The sequence below is a fragment of the Nyctibius grandis genome, chromosome 3 (genome assembly GCF_013368605.1).
Source record: "Nyctibius grandis isolate bNycGra1 chromosome 3, bNycGra1.pri, whole genome shotgun sequence".
In the NCBI taxonomy this organism is placed as follows: domain Eukaryota; kingdom Metazoa; phylum Chordata; class Aves; order Nyctibiiformes; family Nyctibiidae; genus Nyctibius; species Nyctibius grandis.
In genome coordinates, this window is record NC_090660.1 from 14,021,184 (window position 1) to 14,041,704 (window position 20,521).

At 47.2% G+C, this 20,521-nt stretch overlaps 2 protein-coding genes across 2 annotated transcripts in view; one reads left to right on the top strand and one right to left on the bottom strand.

Moving 5' to 3' along the window:
• TXNDC5 (thioredoxin domain containing 5) overlaps positions 1-5,462 on the top strand; it is a 31,834-nt gene extending 26,372 nt beyond the window's left edge. Inside the window, exon 10 of the mRNA XM_068396157.1 lies at positions 4,204-5,462. Within this exon, the coding sequence (XP_068252258.1) occupies positions 4,204-4,236 (33 nt within the window). The 3' untranslated portion in view covers positions 4,237-5,462. The remainder of the gene's footprint in view (positions 1-4,203) is intronic.
• Positions 898-20,521, bottom strand: part of BMP6 (bone morphogenetic protein 6) — a 99,755-nt gene continuing 80,131 nt past the window's right edge. Inside the window, exons 3-7 of the mRNA XM_068396155.1 lie at positions 13,930-14,078; positions 12,517-12,714; positions 4,478-4,554; positions 2,413-2,523; positions 898-2,322 (exon numbers count right to left, since the gene is read on the bottom strand). Of these exons, the coding sequence (XP_068252256.1) occupies positions 2,173-2,322; positions 2,413-2,523; positions 4,478-4,554; positions 12,517-12,714; positions 13,930-14,078 (685 nt within the window). The 3' untranslated portion in view covers positions 898-2,172. The remainder of the gene's footprint in view (positions 2,323-2,412; positions 2,524-4,477; positions 4,555-12,516; positions 12,715-13,929; positions 14,079-20,521) is intronic.

Sequence of the window (20,521 nt, forward strand, 5' to 3'; positions counted from 1 at the left end):
CACCATGAGCTGGTTGTTTCCTGTTAATCCTCTCAGCATGGGAGGTCTAGCCATAATGAAAGTGATGGTACTGTAACATGTGCCTGACCGTCACTGATGCCATAGTGTACATGTGTCAGGTGGATTTTCGTAGGCTGCTTCCATCCAGCTCCTGAGGAGTAACTATGCTCTACTTATATAGAGCCAAACTGAACAGGCGCTATTGTAACTGCTCTGTTAATATTAAATAATCAGTTAGACTTCAGAGCTGATGACATGTGTTTCCTACCCTTGCCTGAATCCATACTTTGTGCTGACCTGCTCCTGACTCAGAGCACTTAGAGAACAAGAAGTAGTACAATGTTTAATTTTTTTTTCCATTCAGCTGTCCTACAGTAGTGTAAAATAGTTCCCCACTCTTCTTGAGCCTTAACCTTTTTCCAAGCTGTAAGTGTTGATAAGTTTGAATGCTAGGACCATGCACTCTGTGGTGCCTTGGATTATAATATGGATCTGTTCTTGATGCATAAGATGTTCCATGTTAGACATAACTGAAAGCCAAAGAATTTATACTGCAGAGACTGTCACGATACAATGACAACAGCAAACCAAGGACTGAATTCTGCTCTCTTGTGTGCACGTGCACAGAAACTCATGGAATGAGGATGGCTACAGGCTAATTTGACTAATCTGTCAAGATGTTGATTTTTGTCCATCATATGGAGTATGTTGGGTTTGTTTTTTTTTTTTTAAAGGCAAAACCACAATGATCTTTTAAATCAGTGAATTTCTCCTGGTACTTCACTGTCTGTCCAGAAATTTTGATTCTGTTCAATCTAAAAATGTGTGAGGGTGAAAAAGCCACAGTGAAAGCTAAGTGTTGTACTGGCAGATGTATTAGATCAATGTATATACTTCTGCCTTAAAGGAAGCCTTTATTATCACGTTTTTAACAACTTTCTAGTGAAGCACAATCTCATGAGTTTCTTGTATAAAATCAAAGTGGTACAATTGTTTACACTGAGATTTTTCTAAATAAAAACTTTTTAAAAAAGCAGTCTTTCTATAAATGGTACAGCACAATGAATATACAGTGACAAGTGCAATAAATTATAGCTTGTATTTACAAGAAGCCTTTTAAATGCAAGAATTAGAGGTAAGTGCATTTAATACAAGTTTAATATTGATCAAAACAATTTGCTATTAGCTTCTGCTAGACAAACCGTGGCTACACTGTGAATGTATCCTTTATACCAGTTTGTTAGTTGCGTGAGTTGAAGGGGGAACTTGCATATGTTGTTGACATTCTGTCTTCCTGTAAATAAACTGTCCAGCTAGAGAATGAATGGCCCCTAAACTTCTACGTCTGAATTACAGCTGTAGAAGCGTCCCAACTTCCTTCCTGGGCAAGTGGTAGTAGATGAGGCAGCTTCGTGTGGGGAGTAGAAGGAAGTTGCGTAAGAACAAGTGTATAAAGTTATATTGCTCGGTCAAATACTGAACTGGAAAGACCAGCCAGGGTCTGAGTTCACGTTAGTGTTTCTAACGCAGGGTGCAGCCAAGCCATCTTACGCTTGCAGCATCAGACTTAAACGGTGCTTGGAGAATAGAAGAACTGAAACATTTCCTTTGGCACAGTTCAAGATGCTTACTGTCATGACAGATTTCAGGAGGTGTAGCAATTGGACCTTCTAGACAAAAGGCAATTCCTACCTTAGGACTTCTATATTGTCTTGTACAAGATGTATGCTCTAAGTCTGAAGTACTAACACCACTTTCTTTAGCTTCCCTGTCTCTCCCCTCATTCCCCCCCCAAAAAAACCCTCACTTGTTTTGGATGTTGGGATGCCCAGCTGTAAAACTGCAGCACACATCCAAGCAACTGCTATGGCCAAGCTGCTACGTGAGATTAAGATCGTCCCAGACGAATAAAGCGGGTCTGGGCCTATTGCTGCTTTGCGCGCCCCAGCTCTGCAGAGCTGAGTGGCCACTGCGGGGTAGGGTCAGTCTGTAAGAAGTCCAGCAGTTTGTTTGTGCTCCAATGTGTGGTCCCCACACCCCTTCCTCACACAAGGCACAGACGTGGGTGTTCTGAATGGTGGTTCATCCATTACTTTTTTCTCAAAGGTCAGGTAGTTCATGAAAGTATGGAAGTTCATGGTAGAATCACGGAGTCCATGTGAAGACTGTTTGTCAGTGACATCCACAAGCTCTTACTACCATATTCCTGTATTTCTTCAAGATTACATTAGAATTATCATCGAAATAAAGAACAGATATGGCATTTAGTTTGGTAGGTGCACAGCATGGTTTGGGAACGTAATCAGGATTCATAAGATGAACCTGTTGCCAAAAAGAAAACATGACTGAGACAATGGTAACTCATTTACAAATTCACCTATTGCTTTGGCGTCGAGCTTTCTGGAGACTTACCAGAGTTTGTACAATGGCATGATTGGTTGCGTTCATATGGGCATTGAGTGGGAATGAGCACTCCCCATCACAGTAGTTGGCTGCGTAGCCCTTTGGAGCGATGATCCAGTCCTTTTAAGGAAACAAACAAGAACGTGATTCAAATTTAAAAGCTGCCAGCTTGTACAGACAACTGCATGCAATTAAGAGCAGCTGAAAATTTTCCACTAAGTTTTTCTTGAGGGTGAAAATGTGTTTTCACTGAAACTGTTAGGGTGTTTTTTTTTCTTGATGAGCCATGAGTTTTCCAGTCTTAATGATCTTAATTTCCAAAGAATGGTGCACGTCTGTGCACAGCGTAACTGCCACGAACTAGAAGAGTTTTGTTCCTAAAACTGTTGCTGGGTTGCCTTGTGGGGATTGTGGTTTGGATGCCTTTATGTTCCAACAATTCCTGCAGGTTAGGCCCTCTGGCTGAACTACCTTTCCTAGGTTGACTCACAGCCTCAGCTGGTGTCCCCTCCCAGAGAAAATTACGTATTTGTGTGCACACACACACAAGTCAACCAGGGAGCTCCAGAACAGGACTATAAAACGCTGATGCGGTGCCTCACAGACACTTTACCTTATACACACTTACATATACAGGGACGCTGGTCTGCTAAGGCCGCTGGGGGAAGTTTTAGCTGTGTAACAGCTTCTCCACCTTTGCCAGACTCCTAAAGGAAGAGCAGCACAGCCAGCTTTGCTAACCAAGTGTGCTGTTTGATTGATTGCTAATGTGAGGATACCTGGGCATAGCAAAACCACCTCTTCATTTTACTATACTAGCTCACCCATAATTTGCTCCTGGTAAACCGAGCTGCTTTTCATAAGACAGTCACTCTCCTGCTACAGAAGCCAGTACAGACTGTGTAATTAAATTTGTGGTTTAATGCGGTATAAGAACAAGGGAAGCACTCTGCTAAAAAATAAATTGACACTAAAAAAATTGACGAATGTTCTGAAGGAGATTGCAGTGCCCAACAACTGCAGGGGAGCTGCTGCCCTGCCTCCATCATCTCCCTCCACCAAGCAGGATCTGGATTCCAGCTCCTACAATGAGCCCTCCTGGTCTGTGGCCTTCCTTTGGCAACACCTTACCTTTCTGCTCAAGTCTGCAACTAGAAAGGTGAAAGCAGTACCTTTGAGACTGTGAACTTCACAACTGGAATATGCTTCCTGCCTGGAAGCAGGGCAAGTGAGCTGAGGAGGAGGTGGAAAGGCTGTGCACAAGTGAAAAGAAAAGCCACTAACAAGTAACTGGGAATGGAGTCAGCACGCAGCCCAGTTGTGGCTAGTGGGATGGAGCTGACATAACCTACAAAAAATGCTACTGTCTGCTTAGCTGGGAGAGGACCTTCATGTGCAGGGTATTACAGAAGCAACAGGGGCAGCCCTGGCATCCTGAATTATAATCTGGTAAAAATATTAGCTGATAGAAAAGGAATTTCCCTCACAAAAGTGCTGAATGAAAGGATAAAAAAATTTTTAAGGAAAAAAAAAAAGAGAAGATGAGGGCATTCTTTGAAACACGATGTTTGATGACACTATGGCCTGGCCCTAAATAACTTACTCTAAACAACTCTGGCCTCGTAATGTTGCAACTGAACTCAGTCTTCAGTCCACCTACCACAGCCAGGGCTAATTGTGGGGCAGGGGTGGAGGATTTCAACACAACGGCCAGGGTTAAAATTAGGCTGATCACTAGAAAACACTTGATTTGGTTAAAATCAGTGCTTAACATCATATTTTTTTTCCTTATCATTACAGGTACACAGATATGAGCCCTTGCCCGTATCGTGACTCCCATGAGTGACAGAGAATGACTGTATACTTGCATCTCAAAGTATCAAGCTTTCTCTGGATCTTATCAAATGTCACAACTATCAATATTTATTTGCTCTTCCCCGTGACTGGTTTTAGTGGGGAGGCACAAGGGACATTTTAGAGCATAATGGCAGCCTTGAGTGGAATTACCATGACACTGTTTAGATAACATTTCATAACAAAATGTCTAGTTTACCCAGAAAGAAACATCACACACCTGCCATCCCAAGTCTTGGAAGCTAACGTAAAGCTCATGCTTTCTGCACGCTGTTTTTAAGTCACTGCTGTTGTAATCTGTTAAAAGAAAAAGAACAAAACAGGAATTTAGAAAGTAAAACAGGCAGAGCATCGCCGGAGGGCACAGCTGGCCAGATGTGTGCACACTGCGGGCTCAGCAGCGAGAAACGGCAAGCTCCCTCAGCAGCCAGAAGGATAAGGGTGTTGAGGGACGTCCAAAGCAGGGCTGAAGCTTTTAAGATGCTGATGGGAACAGAGGCACCCAAGTAACAGTGACTTGGTTATAATTCCTTCAGCTGCCTTTAATAACTTGACAAGCAGTGCTTGTAAAACACCTCCAGTAAAATGATTTCTTAAAAATAAATCTACTCCTTCAGCCCAGCACAGGCTAAATCCCTGTTGGGTGCTCAAACTCAGCCTGCTTCCTCGTGTGCCGCCCTAGGTGGTAAGCTCAAAACACACACACTTACCAAGAGAATTACAACCCCAGGAAGGTTAATCATCACCTTGTGCCACTGTACCGGTTAGCAGAAGTCCTTAAACAGCTATGACGTCCCATAGTCAGCAAAGCCATGTCCCCATCCCTTTCTGTGCCTTACCCCCAGCCTGCCCCGGACATCACACACGGCTCCACGCACCACCTCCGCTCTTGGACCTTTACAAACCATGATCTGAAAAACAAGTGTCTCCGTCCCATAACCTGCCTATCTGCACCTGACACAGAATTTGACACACTCTCAACTTAACTTGCTCCTTAGTGCCAATACTGCACAGAAAAGCAGGGGCGCAGGGTGCAAATCCCTGACCAGAGACCTGTCCCCTTGCTGTGGCGCAATGTACGAGGATGTTTCGATGGAGGAGCTGCTCCCGATGGCCCTACAAAATGCAGCTTTTGACAGCGAGTGGAATTTCCCATCTATTTTTGGAAAGAGAGGCGGCTCTGCATGCAAACACCTGGAACCGCAGCGAGCGCAGCAGCCGAGCCGCGACAGAGGGGCCTTTCACCCCCAGGGTGGCTGCACAAATCCAGCCTTGACAGGCGGTGGCTGATCTTGTCACGCCTCGGGTGGCTGCCGGACCTCAGCACAGCAGCCACATAAACCACCTTTGCAGCGGGGCGGCTTGGCCACTGGCTGTGGCTGCCGAACCCGCGCTTCACACCCGACGGGAAGCGCGAGAGGAAGAGATGGCGGCAAATTCGGCTGAGCAGCGTGGGAGCCCAGGTCCCTGTCCATGCAGTGACACGTGTGTGCTCGTCCTGGAGCTGGACCCAGACTGGCCGTGTGTTTCTCCAGTGCCTTACCCACAGGGGCTTCCTCTCCTCTCCTCTCCTCTCCTCTCCTCTCCTCTCCTCTCCTCTCCTCTCCTCTCCTCTCCTCTCCTCTCCTCTCCTCTCCTCTCCTCTCCTCTCCTCTCCTCTCTTCCATCAGCAGGCAGATGCCACACGCTGATGCTCCTGCCTCCCACTGCCCTGGGCCTTTCAGCTAACCAGCCCCCCGGCGCCCCTAAGGCAGCTTGAAAGGGCACCCTCCCAGCGTAGCTTTCCCCAAAAGCAGCAGCTGGGATAGAAAAATACTTTTAGTGACTTTTTCCTTGGCTCTGAATAAGTCTTTCTTTTTTCTTCCCTCCACCACCACCCCCCGCCCCCCCAAAGTCTGGGAACTACAAATGCAAATATTTATTCAGAAGAAAAACTATAATACTAAAAGCACATCCAACTGACATTAAGGGCAGCGCAGCATTACAGCTGGGTACAGTTAACATTGAGGTCTGAAAAAACCCTACACCTCAAACCTAGCCTCCAAACCACCAAAGATTAGAGAGTTGTTTTTAGAAGCAGTTTGGGTTTTAAACTGTAAGGATTGCATTTCAGACTTTCAATAGCTTCGCTTCAATCACGGATTTAATCAGGTGAGCAGAGCTGGTTAACAGCCCGCTGCAGCATAAACATTCACTCTTTCAGGAGCACGCAGTAGCAAGGACGGAGGCGAGTTTCTCTATTCAAGCTTTCCATTTTCAAACCAGACACAGCCCATAGAAACCAGGGTGTGGTGTTTTTTTTTCAGATGAAGCTTTTCAGTCCCAGGCTCAGCCCAGGAGCAAATTTCTATCATGCGATATTTCTAAATGATCTGGTCCCAACAAGGGAAAAAAACGAGAAGAAGATACTTTTAGTGGTCAAAGGCTTTGATTTAAGTACCTGAAAACATGACTTCGTTGTTCTTCAATGGGAAATATGTTGTTTACTTAGGGGAAAACAATCTGTATTTGACAGGGAGTTACAGTGGAGTTGATCTATTCACGACCAAGTGGGCAGAACTATGCTACATTCCAAATCCAGCTACGACTTACTCAGATCAGCTGTGGGAAAGGGGAGAAGGCAAGGGAGGCAGAGAAAACAGGAGTGGGAAGAAAGGCTGTGAGCAATCGCAAATTTAAGAAAACAAAGGAAAAAAGAGCTGCTTAACAAGCTACACGAAGCAGAACATGTTATGAACGCATCCTCACTCACACTGTCTGAAATTGGCCCCCCCAAATGCACCCTGGTTCACCGGTTGGCAATCGAGTCACCCAATTCACACTCTGCATCGAGCACCGGCTACTTTCCATCCAAGGTTGACGCAGACAGCTCTGCTTCCTCACTTGCCCAAACTCAGCCTTTGCTTTCTTAAATGTCAACATATTAAACATTCCCTCTCACAGGATTTCTACTCTCCCCTGTTTAACCCTCACCCCAAGCTCCCCTGCCCTCTCTTCTTGTTACACGTTTGCCTACCGTGTCTACTTTATGGGATCTACTTTAGCCCAGCGTTAGGGATATTACAAACCTTTAATCAACCCTCAGCAGCAGCTTTCTGAATCAGGGGAAAAAAAATGCAGCAATACAGACACACATAATAACGATCCATTCCCTATGGTTTGGGGCTCAGCATATGCCCTACAGTACATCCAATTATGGGCCTGAAAAAAGAGGAATCCACACAGTAAAGGGTTTTTGGCAGTGAGCTAAAGCTCACTGAGCTACTGAAGCTGGCCTCCACGACACGTTTTCTCCAAAGCCTGGAAAGCAGTACCAGCTACCCCAGTCGAGCATGCTCAACTGTTTTAGCCCGAACTGCTGTTTGAAGTGATCCATCAACATCCAAGAGACAACAGGGTACGTGTCCCTCCCCGGCAGCCCTGCAGCGGGGAGCCAGGAGGGCCGAGAGGAGGCAGCCCGCAGCGGGGGGACGCTGCAAACAACTGCAGTGGGGCCGACTTACGCTGCCCCGACTCAATTTGCAAGGAAGGCTTGCCAGAGACCTTCAAAATCTCTGCGAGTTTAGGGAGCTGCTTTGGGAGCTCCTATAGGCTCATTGTGGGTTTAGCAAAATCATCTCTTTTTTTTTTTCCCCTGAATATACCAATTCAGAAACACTAGCTTGGCATTTACAAGGGACTGCATTTAATCACACTTCAAATTATTTTGCCTAAAAGAGAGATTTAAAAAAAACCCCAAACCCCTAGTTCTGCACTTAAAAATAACTTCCAGGGCAGCACAGTTAGAACAGCACAGTTAAGATGGCTTGTCTTTGCAGCTTGTCTCCACTGAACATTGTCTGCCTTCACCAGAACCCAAGCCTGACTTTCTGCAAGCACAGATGTTTCTCTTAAAGCTGGACACTGGCATTTGTGTTGCTGAAAGGGGAGAGAGAATAGCCTGACCCTAATGGTCTTCCTCGTACAGATACTTATGCACCCACCTTAGACTTCCTATAACCTCTCCCACGTTAAGTGCTGGCAAAGAATATATAAATATTTACTGAGGTTGATCCGTCTAAGAACACCCTTGCTGCTCCCAAGGTGCCAGCTTACCAAATTCCACATGGTAATTAATTGCTTCTGTGGTCCCAAATAGCTTTGACAGAGGTCTCCAAGGCCAGCCCCTTCTTCTCGATGTTTGACTTTGGTGATTTGTCCGGATAAAGCTGGTGTAAACTGATCACGCAGTTAATAACAGCCCACTTCACATGAAAGCGATCTGCTTGGGTGGGAAGAAGGGGAGTTGTTGGGGACGTACATGTGAAGGCACATAGAGAAACGCCGGCCACGTTGCACTGAGCACCATCTGCATCTGAGCACTCTACTAAAGGGAAGACTGGCTGCGAGATAATGATATTTATTAACAAGACCTTTGCCACCACAAAAGCATTTGGCCTTATTTGCCTCCAGTGTTTGTGTGTGCTGCCCTTTGTGGTATTTAGTTCCCATACACATGGGGAAATCTGCCTGGTCCAGCATGTCTGCTGGAAGGAAAGACCACTTGGAGGCCCCCTCCATTTCTCACAGAGCACCTCACACCAGTCTCGGAGGCCCCAGGGTGGCTAAAGAGAAGGACCCGAAAAGGAGTGTTGCCTGAATTTCACTCAGAACAGCAAGTGCAGCCTGAAGTCAGACATTTAAATGCAACTCTCTCTGTAAGGAGGGGCTGATGGGAAGGGATGTGCCTGAAGGCTGACTTGCAGAAGAGGAGGGTTATCGCCACTGGGCAAGGAGACAGCCCCGCATGGAAACCAGCATTCAGGTAACTCACAGACGAGGTGGCCATACGGCAGCGAAGTGCTTATGCTCAAGGGTCACTGTCTGTTACGTTGAAGCGAGTCCCCATCTCTTCAGGTTAACTAGAGGGTCAGTCCAGAGTCTGAGAGCATGAGATAAACCCACCCCAAGACATGGCTGGGCGAGGGCCTCCAGATCTTGCAGACAACAGCAGAGAAACACCTGCATGCTCCTCCCACCCACCTCGTTCCTCCATGTCCTGGGCCAGGGCTGGAGTATGATTTTCTGCCTCAACAGAGGAAAATACTTCCTTTTCTTCCCGTTCATCCTCCTTCTGCAGAAGAACAGAGCTTGGCTCCAGGAATGCATTGACGCAGGACTCTATGTCAAAGCAGTTTATAACCATGGGGGTTACCCAGTTCTGCTTTATATAAGCCAGTCATAATTACGTGTTTATAATACAGGGAAATGAGCATTCTTGGCGAAAAAATACAGACCATTGAGATGCTTGTGCCACAGCCACAACCTTAGCATCTGAGCACTTGGTACTGACTGCAGGACAACAACTGCACATCAAAGGGAGCACAGCGGAGTCCCAGTCCTGCACATAGCAGCATGCCTTCACGTAACCCCACGGCTCACCAGATCCCGTACCAGCCCAGCAGCATACTTCACACGCTCCGAACTGCAGGACTTGAAATGCTTTCCATATTTAGATACTAAATGAGGCTTTTTCAGACATACTGCCCCAACCCAACTCATAGCATCTTTTAGGAAGGGGGTTCATTTTTGGACTGAAGAAAGAAAACCCTAGGTTTTTGCTAACGTAGAGGAAGGTAGGTTCAATCTACAAAAAAAATCAATGCCAGCCAGCTGCCTTGCTCTCCAGGGCAGAAACTGCCCTCAAGCCCTGATAGGCAACAGCAATCCTGGCTCAGGGAATAGCACAGACCAAAAATCTGACGAGACAGAAGATACAGTGAGAGAAGAAGATATGCAGGCAGGGAGATGCACAGAAGGTGACCGCAGCATCCCAGGTTCTGCGCCCACTTTGGGTCCAGAAGCATCAGGGCACCCTCGGAAGAGCAAAGCAGCCTTCAGGGTAACCCCCAGGCTTCTGTCCTGCTTCATCCTGGGACGAACACTTCTCCAGCCCCGTCATGCATCACCAGGGCACAGACGCAGGAACCCATACAACTAAAAAAGAAAAAAATCTCTGATCTGTTTAACGCTAAAACTGCGTATCGGTCATTGGTGCCTCTTGGGCTATTAAATCAACCACTTCTTAAGGAGAACAGAGTCTAAGAGTGTCACACTTAGAAAGGAAAATAAGCTGATGCAGTCTCTCTTTTCTAAACACAGAAACCAACCAAACATACATCTTAACTTTAAATTCCCCTCCTTTCCCCCACCTTAAATCCACAGAGGCTCTACTATACCTTGTTGACTACTGAACTGCCAAATTCCAGGTTTTAAATTAAAGCTGGCTTTCAGCTAGAAGAGCTCAAAAAAAGCCCTTGAGACCACAGAATGACCAGCTATTTTTTCCCTTTTTGTCCTTTTATAATTTTATGACCTGATGTGTGGTGTAGTCGAGAAAGCAGCGATGTAAAAATGGCCCTTTTTGCCCAATATATCTGCTCCCTCTGGAGCTTTGAGTCACACTGCCTGATTTAATAGTAGTGAAAATTTGTTTTTAGCACTGCAAAGCTTGCAGAGAGAAAGTTGGAGCCTATCCTGACTCCGCTACCAGCGCCACAAAACAGCAACGCAGCAAGTAACTTTCCCAAAGAGCTGTGAATGCATTAAAAAATTGGCTCTCGTGACGCAGGGAGCGCAGCAGCCAATCCCACCCGAGTGGCAGAATCGCACGCTGCCTGCTTAACGGCTGGGCTTACTGCTTATGACACCCAGATGAATAAACTCTCTATGCCCTTGGCAAGCACATCACATGGGAAGGTAACCCAGCGAGCAGCCATGATGCCTGCCCTTAAAACTGCAGCTTGGAGACCCCAAGGAAAACCAGGATCAAAGCGGGTCTCAGCAATTGGGACCAACAGACGGCTCCACTTGTGGGCCTGGCAGAGGGCTCTCATACCAGATTAGATGGTAACTCCTCCGGCAATGCCACGCTGGCACTAGCCAGCCTCCCTCAGGGAGGTCAGGCTGCAGGACTGAGTTGCTCCTCCTGCCCTTAAAATCCGTGAAGTGACATTTCACACCCAACCGAGTCTGGCACTTGCACGGTGGGGCATGGGAACTCACAGCCACGCTGCAGCATGCACCACAAGGACATGCAACAGTTGCTACTGGCCATCTGCTGCTGGCACGCACTAGTCCCAAGGGCAAGTCCATCACCATGCTGGGCTGAAGCAACAGGGCTGCATCGGCACACGGCCATGCCCGAAGCCTGGCCACAAGCCCTGGAGGGGCTCCTAACCTGGCTCTGGCTCCCTGCAGGCTCCCAGCGTCATGGCGAGCATGGGGCCATCTCAGGTGCAGTGTGACTCACCCACAACCTGAGCATGCAAGAGCAGGGGACAGCCTATGGATTCACAATGGCTAAGTTTCGGCAATGCTAGTTCATCTCCCTGTGCTGTGTCTGGACATAGACTAAAATATACAGCCGCCTCTCTTCCTGGGTGTACAGTCATTTCTAGGCACGGGAAAAGCAGGGAACCTACTGGAAATGAAGGGGGCAGCATAAGCAAATTAATCAAGTATCTTGGAACGGGCTGAAACGTTTAGGAGGAAAGAAGGTACTCAATGCACGAAGGGCTTGGAGCACTGTGATTCAGGGCAGAGTGGCTGGAAAACAGACAAGACTTAGAAGACAGGACACCCTCAATTTTTACCAAAATTTCGGAGTTATCCTACTGTCCCACCAGCCTGCAACAGCACTCACAAGGCTGCTGTACAACACCTGCAACATGCAACCCTTCCATAGCAAAGAGGCAAGCCTCTTTGCCTGCCTGGAAATGCACTTCACCATGTATACACTGCTATTTTCACAAGGAAAAAAAAAAAAAAAAAGGGATCTCGTGCTGTTATAACAGGGTTTTTCCAAAGAAAATCGAAAAAGGACTCTGCTGGACACACGTATGTGCAATACCATAAATCCCAGTGTACGCAGAGATGGAGTCTTTTAAATATTGCATTTCATGTGGCGTAATTCTAGGCAAATACTGCACAGCAAGCAACCCACAAGCACAAAATTCAGAGATAAAATGTCTCACCCCCCCTGAATTCAATGGCTGTGACTTCACACGGGGGGTCTGGACTCCACCTGGGATTCAACAGGACTCCTGTAAGTCTCATTGTGTGAGACTCCCTCTCCCATCCCCTTGCAGGTGTAACCTGTTCCCCCAAGGAAGAGCATCCCGCCTCACGTCCCCCTTCTTGCTTTTGCACTCCAAAGCACATAGAAACATTGCAAGAAGTTGCCCCAGCTTCCAGACAAAACTGGTGTTGCATGATTACCTGTGACACTAGACACCCTGGAAACATCCTGAGCCTGGGTGGAGCGGTTGCGACTCTGTTGCCTGCGCCTGCTCGTCGCTGACCTAGTGGTCCGAACATGAACTTCACTCACTTTGAAGAAGGCCACCATGAAAGGCTGTTTGTCGTAAGGGCCATCTCGGCCTATAAGGCCTGCTTCTCTAGGATTTACGCTGAAACCTTGAAATCAAACAGAAAAGTGAGTGTTAGAGAAACAGCACTGTCGCATTGCTCCTTCCAGAATCACGGCATCCCCATGAGCAGTGTTTCCTTTCTTCTTGTTCACACTCTTCTTTTATCACTAAACACTCCCCTCCTGCCACCATGACCTATGGACATTTTTACAACAGCACTTCATCCATCCTGGACAAGAGGCTCCAGTGCAGCACCTGGCTCTTTGGTACCCCTATGGCATCTCTACTCCAGTTTAGGCATTGAAGAGGTACACAGATAGATATATAAAACATAAAGCCCAGATCATGAAATTAGTTCTGCTGCCTGTGAAACACAGAAGAAGAGATGGGATTAGAAGACCTCTAGGGAAAGCAGAGAGCAAAAAGATTGGACACTTTTAACAAGAGCACAGGGACGGCCTCTCAGCCTAACTGGGGAGGGGGAGGCTGGCATTAACATTTTTGTCAGGGAGAACAGTGGACATCCCCTCTGGTCTCACAGGTGTACCAAACCCCAGCATGAAGCAATAAGAAAACATAAGGTTGGAGACTGGTTCCTATAGAGGAAAGATGACGCTGTCATCTTTTTGGTCACCCTCTCATCTAGATCCTCTCCTTCCCCACTGCTTATCTTCCAACACTCAATTTCATGCTCTTTTGCAGTCTCTTCTTTCCTTTTCCACCTTTTGAAGTTTCTGTGGGCTGTGAAATGCCATGAGTTCAGCCACCCTCAGAGGGACCAGCCTCATGCAGCGACCGCATTGCTTCTCCAGCGCAGGGCTCCCACCTCAGTTTGATGAGATCTGAGTGGCGATGGCAGCCACAGCAGCCAGCAGGGCTGGCACATTACCCATATACCTGCCCTCTTCTCTTCCTCTCATCCCTAAACCTCACCCCATCTGGGATCTCAGCTTCATGCCTCCTTCCACTTCCAGCTCAGGAACTGGGACCCTACCCCAGCCTGCCTCCACCACCTCATCCTGGTACTGTTCAGAGACACCTGACCTCACTCACGGGGAAAGACACATCTGTCATGGGACAGCCAAGAAGCTGACAGCCCTCTATCTGTGCCCTCATATGCTTTGCTCAAGATGTTGGCTACAGCTGCCCATGAAGGCAGGGCGCTCACTCCCCACACCAAAACTGGACTCTCTTAGCACCACTTCTAGACAGCATCCAAGAGGCTTGCAAGGTTACTTGCATTAACTGGCCCGTAACCTACCGTCCCGGGTCACCACGCTCAGCTGCAGTCCCATGTTGTGCTGAGGGTTCATCACCCACATGTTACTGGTGGCAGTGACATCAAACTCCAGCCAGCCCTCCTCCGAGGCCCACACCGCCCGTGTGTCCAGCAGAAACAGGTCAGATGCCCTGCAGAGGAGAAACGTAATGATAAGATTGTGATGTCTGGGATTTTCTCCCCTGGCTTTCACTGTTGCAGAAACAAGAAAACCTGAAATAAGTAAAAGTGATGTTAATAGCTAGGAAAAAAACCAGTCCCCAAAATCTGCCTGGTTTTATCCAGAGTTTTACCATGAGATGCATGTACTTCTGCACACAAAATTCGGGATTACAAAAGTTTTTCACCATTTTCAAGGCTGGAGGAAAGCAATCCTAGTCCTTAGGTCTGGCTGTTTTCTCCACTGGCAAGAGATTTGTAAGTCACTCTTCTTCCTGAAGAGTGTAATACGCTAGCTTTGGCAGGACAGTGGTCAAACTACTAGCATTTCCAGGCATTCAATGGCTTTTGTCAAAGGGTTTTCGTGGTTTCAGCCCACCTTCCACAACACTGATCTACCACAATTGAACCCCCCCCCCAAAAAAAATCATGTAACAGGCCAAGCATCAAACCGTGAAGGAAAACGAACCTCTAAATGCCTCTAAAGACATTTTGCTGAGGCTTATCAACAGCGATTAGAGCGTCTTGTTCCAAGGCTGTTGGTACTCAGTCTCCTTCATGGGCTTCAGCTTCAAATCCTATCAAGTCTATAACTTTTTTGCAGCATCAAATGCACTCCAAAACTCAGTTCGATAACATCATCTGGAGAAGCACCCAGAGAAATCCCATGTACATTTTCTCATTGTATTATAGGCACAACTTTCCTGTGCAAGAGAGCTACAATGCCTATCCTTAACCTGTGGCCATCATCACAAAATGGACACCAGGTGTCAATCCCATTTTCACCTGTCTTTCCCCCCTGGATTTTTTTTTTTTCTAACAATAACTTAATGGAAGTGAGAAAAAAAGGGTACCTGTCCCTTCCACCCATCAAAGGTTAACTTCAGAAAAAAACATTTTGATTGAGTTACATTTTATTTTTGGCCAACTGCTATGTCATACTGCCCAGCAGCTTGGTTTGCATGAGATCACATATGGAAAAATAAGCACTTAAGTATATTAGGGCTCCTAATGCAGCTATTTTTACAGCGTGGAGGCTTTCCTCCACCTCGCTGGTAGCCGCACGCCCTGTGGTTGACTCAGCAGCCTTTCCCACAGGAGTCTTTGCCACCGCTCCTCAAACAGGAAGAGGATTCAGGAACAACTCTGACCTTCACCTCCAACAGCAGCGAGTGGCTGGGGTTGTCCAGCTGCTACATGTTTTGGAAACCTTAAGGTTGAAAGATTTGGGCTTTCCCATGCAGGGTATATAAACAGAAGTGTTGCTTAAAGGAGACCACAAACAGCAGCTGCAGCTGAGACCACTCTTCCCCCTCTCCAGATTTAAGAGAGGAATGAACTGCTAGATCATTCCCACCTCTGAATATGACTTACACATTGGTCCTCTCCAATGCTTGAAATGGACTATCTCTGAAAAGGAGTTTTCCTGGCACCTGTTCCGACCTTCCCCCTCACACCAACTGCTTTTTGATCTCCTGTCCCACCTCCCCTCCTCTACGTGCCATACTCTCCCCAGCACTCGCCCGCTCCAGGCAATGTCCCACTGGAGCCTCCAGATTAGAGTAACTTTGGCATTACGTCCCCCCAAACCAAACATGTCTGGCTGCAGAGCCACTGGGAACTCTGTAAGAGCAAACCCTCCTGAGCATCCAAGAACATGGGATTAGTCAGGTCTACAAAAACATGAAGAGGAGGCTCAGATCTTATATTCCCATTGCCTTGCACTTTGGGAAGACACTTGGACATCAGAGAGCTATAAAGCCTGAAAGGACCTGTCAGCCTGACCTCGGTGCCAGGCAAGGTGATGGAACAGATCATCCTGAGTGCCATTACACGGCACATGCAGGACAATCGGAGCATTGGGGCCAGCCAACATGGATTCATGAAAGGCAGGTCCTGCTTGACCAACCTGGTCTCCTTCTATGACAAAGTGACCCGCTTAGTAGATGAGGGCAGGGCTGTAGATGTAGTCTGTCTAGACTTCAGTAAGGCATTCGACACTGTCTCCCACAGCATCCTCCTAGACAAACTGGCTGCCTGGGGCTTGGATGGGTGGACTCTTAAATGGGTTAAAAACTGGCTGGATGGCCGAGCCCAGAGAGTGGTGGTGAATGGGGCAAAGTCCAACTGGCGGCCGGTCACTAGCCGTGTTCCCCAGGGCTCAGTTCTGGGGCCGGTGCTGTTCAGTATCTTTGTAGATGATCTAGACGTAGGGATTGAGTGCACCCTCAGGAAATTTGCAGATGACACCAAGCTGGGTGGGAGTGTCGATCTGCTGGAGGGTAGGAAGGCCCTACAGAGGGATTTGGACAGGTTAGATAGATGGGCCGAGACCAACGGCATGAGGTTCAACAAGAACAAGTGCCGGGTCTTACACTTCGGCCACAACAACCCCATGCAGCTCTACAGGCTGGGGGAGGAGTGGTTAGAAAGCGGCCCGGCGGAAAGAGACCTGGGGGTGCTGATCGACAGCCGGCTAAACATGAGCCAGCAGTGTGCCCAGGTGGCCAAGAAGGGCAATGGCATCCTGGCCTCTATTAGGAATAGTGTAGCCAGCCAGTCTAGGGGAGTGATCGTCCCTCTGTACTCGGCACTGGTGAGGCCGCACCTTGAGTACTGTGTCCAGTTCTGGGCCCCACAGTTCAAGAAAGATGTTGAGGTGTTGGAGCGAGTCCAGAGGAGGGCGACCAAGCTGGTGAAGGGTCTGGAGGCTATGTCCTATGAGGAACGGCTGAGGAAGCTGGGGTTGTTTAGCCTGGAGAAGAGGAGGCTCAGAGGTGACCTTATTGCAGTCTACAACTACCTGAAGGGAGGTTGTAGTGAAGTGGGAGTTGGCCTCTTCTCCTGGGCAACTAGCGATAGGACAAGAGGACACAGCCTCAAGCTTCGCCAGGGGAGGTTCAGGTTGGACATTAGGAAGAATTTCTTTTCAGAAAGGGTCATTAGACATTGGAATGGGCTGCCCAGGGAGGTGGTGGAGTCACCATCTCTGGATGTGTTTAAGAAAAGACTGGACATGGCACTTAGTGCCATGGTGTAGTTGACAGGGTGGTGTCAGGGCAACGGTTGGACTCGATGATCCCCGAGGTCTCTTCCAACCTGGTTGATTCTGTGATTCTGTGACCACATGGCATCATCTAGCCCATTCCCCTGAACTCCAGGCAGGATCAACTATATCCACATCACTCCTGAGAGGTGTTTGCCTGACCTGATTTTATAGATTTCCAGCCTCAGGAACTCCACCATCTTTCCAGGAAATTGAACGGGTTTCACTTAAAGCACTTTTTTTTTTGCCTTTCCCCATAATACCTGACTTAAATGGCACAACAATCTCCCCTTCTTATTAAAACAACTTCTTCAGTCTTTCCTTGCAAGCTACATTTTATAGACTTTGACTATTCTCATTGCTCTTTATAGACTCAACTCAGATCAAGATCTCACTAATGCCGAGTATAGTGGAAGGATAATTTTGATGTGTCTCACAGACTATGCCTCCACTCGTACTTCTCAGAGTGTGATTTTTGGCTTCTTCACAAAACTCACGCTGTTAACTCATGTTCACCTTGTGATCCACTATAATCCTTAGATTCATGCTGCTGAACCGCAAAGGACCCAGTCACTTCCTAGGGTGTATTTACATCACTGATTTTTCATGTCCAAATGCAATTCTTCTTTCTACCAAATCACACTTTTTTCCCCCCAGATTGAACCTCCATCGTTATTAGATTACTTAAAATACGGACTTGCCTGCCAATGGGTCTCCCCCATCTTCGTGTCCTCCATAAATGTAATAAGCAAACTGCCTGACCAAGGCACAATTCTACCAAACAAGAATGCTCCACTTTACCCCAGTACATCACACTCACTTTTGAAAGATAACAATTCCTTTGTAAAATGCAGAAAAATGGACAACTGGGCTTTACAACCCAGTTAACTCTTTGCAAAAGCTTCATACAGGACTGGTTTTCAATCAGCTCTGCTGTTCAACTGACTTTTGCATTGGTCAACCGGATGAAGCCAACACTGAAGGTTCACCCCACAGGTATTGTAGGTCATAGTAGTAATGTTAGCAGGTAACACATCCTAATGCTTTCTGCTTAAGCCTGTTCTCAATTAACGTTTGTCACCCAAACCTCACCAGGCTGCACAAAATTGCATATCATTTCTTACTAGTTTTGTTTTTGGCATGAAAGTTTTAAAAAACTATTCAGTCACTTATCTCTCACTCTGGAGAGCAGCCCTGCGGAAAGGGATCTGGGGGTTCTGGTTGACAGCAAGTTGAACATGAACCAACAGTGTGCCCTGGCAGCCAAGAAGGGCCAACCATGTCCTGGGGTGCATCAAGCACAGTATTGCTAGCCGGTTGAGGGAGGTGATTGTCCCGCTCTACTCTGCACTGGTGCGGCCTCGCCTTGAGTACTGTGTGCAGTTTTGGGCACCACAGTATAAAAAGGATATGAAGATACTAGAGAGCGTTCAGAAGAGAGCCACAAAGATGGTGAAGGGTTTAGAGGGGAAGCCGTATGAGGAGCGGCTGAAGTCACTAGGTCTGATCAGCTTGGAGAAGAGAAGACTGAGGGGAGACCTCATTGCGGTTTACAACTTCCTCACAAGGGGAAGTGGAGGAGTAGGCGCTGACCTCTTCACCCTGGCAACCAGTGACAGAACTCAAGGGAATGGCAGGAAGATATGCCAGGGGAGGTTTAGGTTGGATATTAGGAAAAGGTTCTTCACCCAGAGGGTGGTGGAGCACTGGAACTGGCTCCCCAGGGAAGCAGTCATGGCGCCAAGCCTGACAGCATTCAAGAAGCATTTGGACAATGCCCTCAAGCACATGGTGTGAATTCTGGGGTTGTCCTATGCTGGGACAGGAGTTGGACTCAATGATCCTTGTGGATCCCTTCCAACTCAGGACATTCTATGATTCTATGATTTCCAAAGACAAAATTAGGGGAAAAAAAAAAGAATTCACTAACATAAAAAAGAATCGCAACTATTTATCTAAGAGTCTTTAACCACTCCTTTATTTTTTCAGAATAGAAATGTTGTATGTCCTTCCTCCTCTAATAAAATCATCTTAAATTTGGCCAAGCCATAAGTACTTGAACATTGCTGCCTACACAGGCTCAACAGAGATTCAGAGCTTAGCAACAAAATTGTCTGGACTTTTTGTATGCAGGGAACATACTTTCCCCTCCTTTCCCCACTTGGTAAACCAAATATCCTGTATCACCTGAGGGGAATCTGCTCTTCCCTACAGCCACATGGCCGAGAAGAGATGTTCTTGCTACTCCTGCAAAAACACCATACGATGTCTGATCTTGGAACAGAGACGGGGAGATCTCCCATGCTGGCCCCAGGTGGAAGGGAAAGAATATCTAATTAGATGGGGAAGGGTGAAGGATTTGCTGCAGTTGTGGGGGACACAGGGACACGCAAGGACTAGATGGAGAGGCCCTGGATAAAAGGAAAAAGTCTGCAGAGAAAAGGGAGTAGAAAGCACCCATGGCCACCATACCTCTGTGCTTCAGGCCCACTATTCCCAACTCACCATCCTTCTGCTTCTAGAAGTAGTTGGGAAACTACTGGCATCTTCCTGCACCGATGCCTCACAGACAGCTACAACTTGCTACTGTTGCCATTTGTGGCCACACAGCTGCCAATAAACATGGTGACAGACATCAGTGATGTGAATCTCACACTTCCAGTCTTGCCCCAGTGTTCACAGGGAAACGCAGCCACACAACTGGATTCCCCCCCCCGCCCAGTTCTGCTTTCTGAAGACCATGGAAAACACATTTATTCCATTCCTCTCTCACTAGGGCTGCAAAATAAAGATGGGAAGCATGAGAGCTAAAGCTGCTTGCATAGCCTTATTACCACTCCTGATGCTGGCAGGGACCATTTTTGCCATCGGTGTTTGCTTAGCAGGTCCACATTCTATGGCCCTACCTGTTGCAAAAGTTGGACTGCACACAGCAGATGAGCAAGGGATTCCTGCAAGCTAAAGGGCGGTGCTGAAGGAAGGAAAAAAACAGCTGAAAGTGGCAACTAAACCTAGCAGAGACAGTTGACCCTCACCAGTATATGCATGAGCTTCTCATCTGCACGACAGGAACAATGCCACCAGCTTCGCCTTATAGCTACGTTAAAAAAAGAAATAGTTTATGAAGAAGTCAGATACCATGCTGAAGAGTGCTACACACAAGTAGATGCAAGCCCATAGTCGAAGTAAAATCTGAAGAGTGGTCAAGAAGGTGAGAAATGGATCATATGCTGAGGAAGTCGGATCATATGCTGAGGAAGTCACATGAAACAAATAATTTAATTTCTAGTCATTAAGTGATGACATTGATCCTTTGCAATGAGGCAGGCTGTGGCCTTCCAAGAGAAAGCACACAACTATGTACACAGT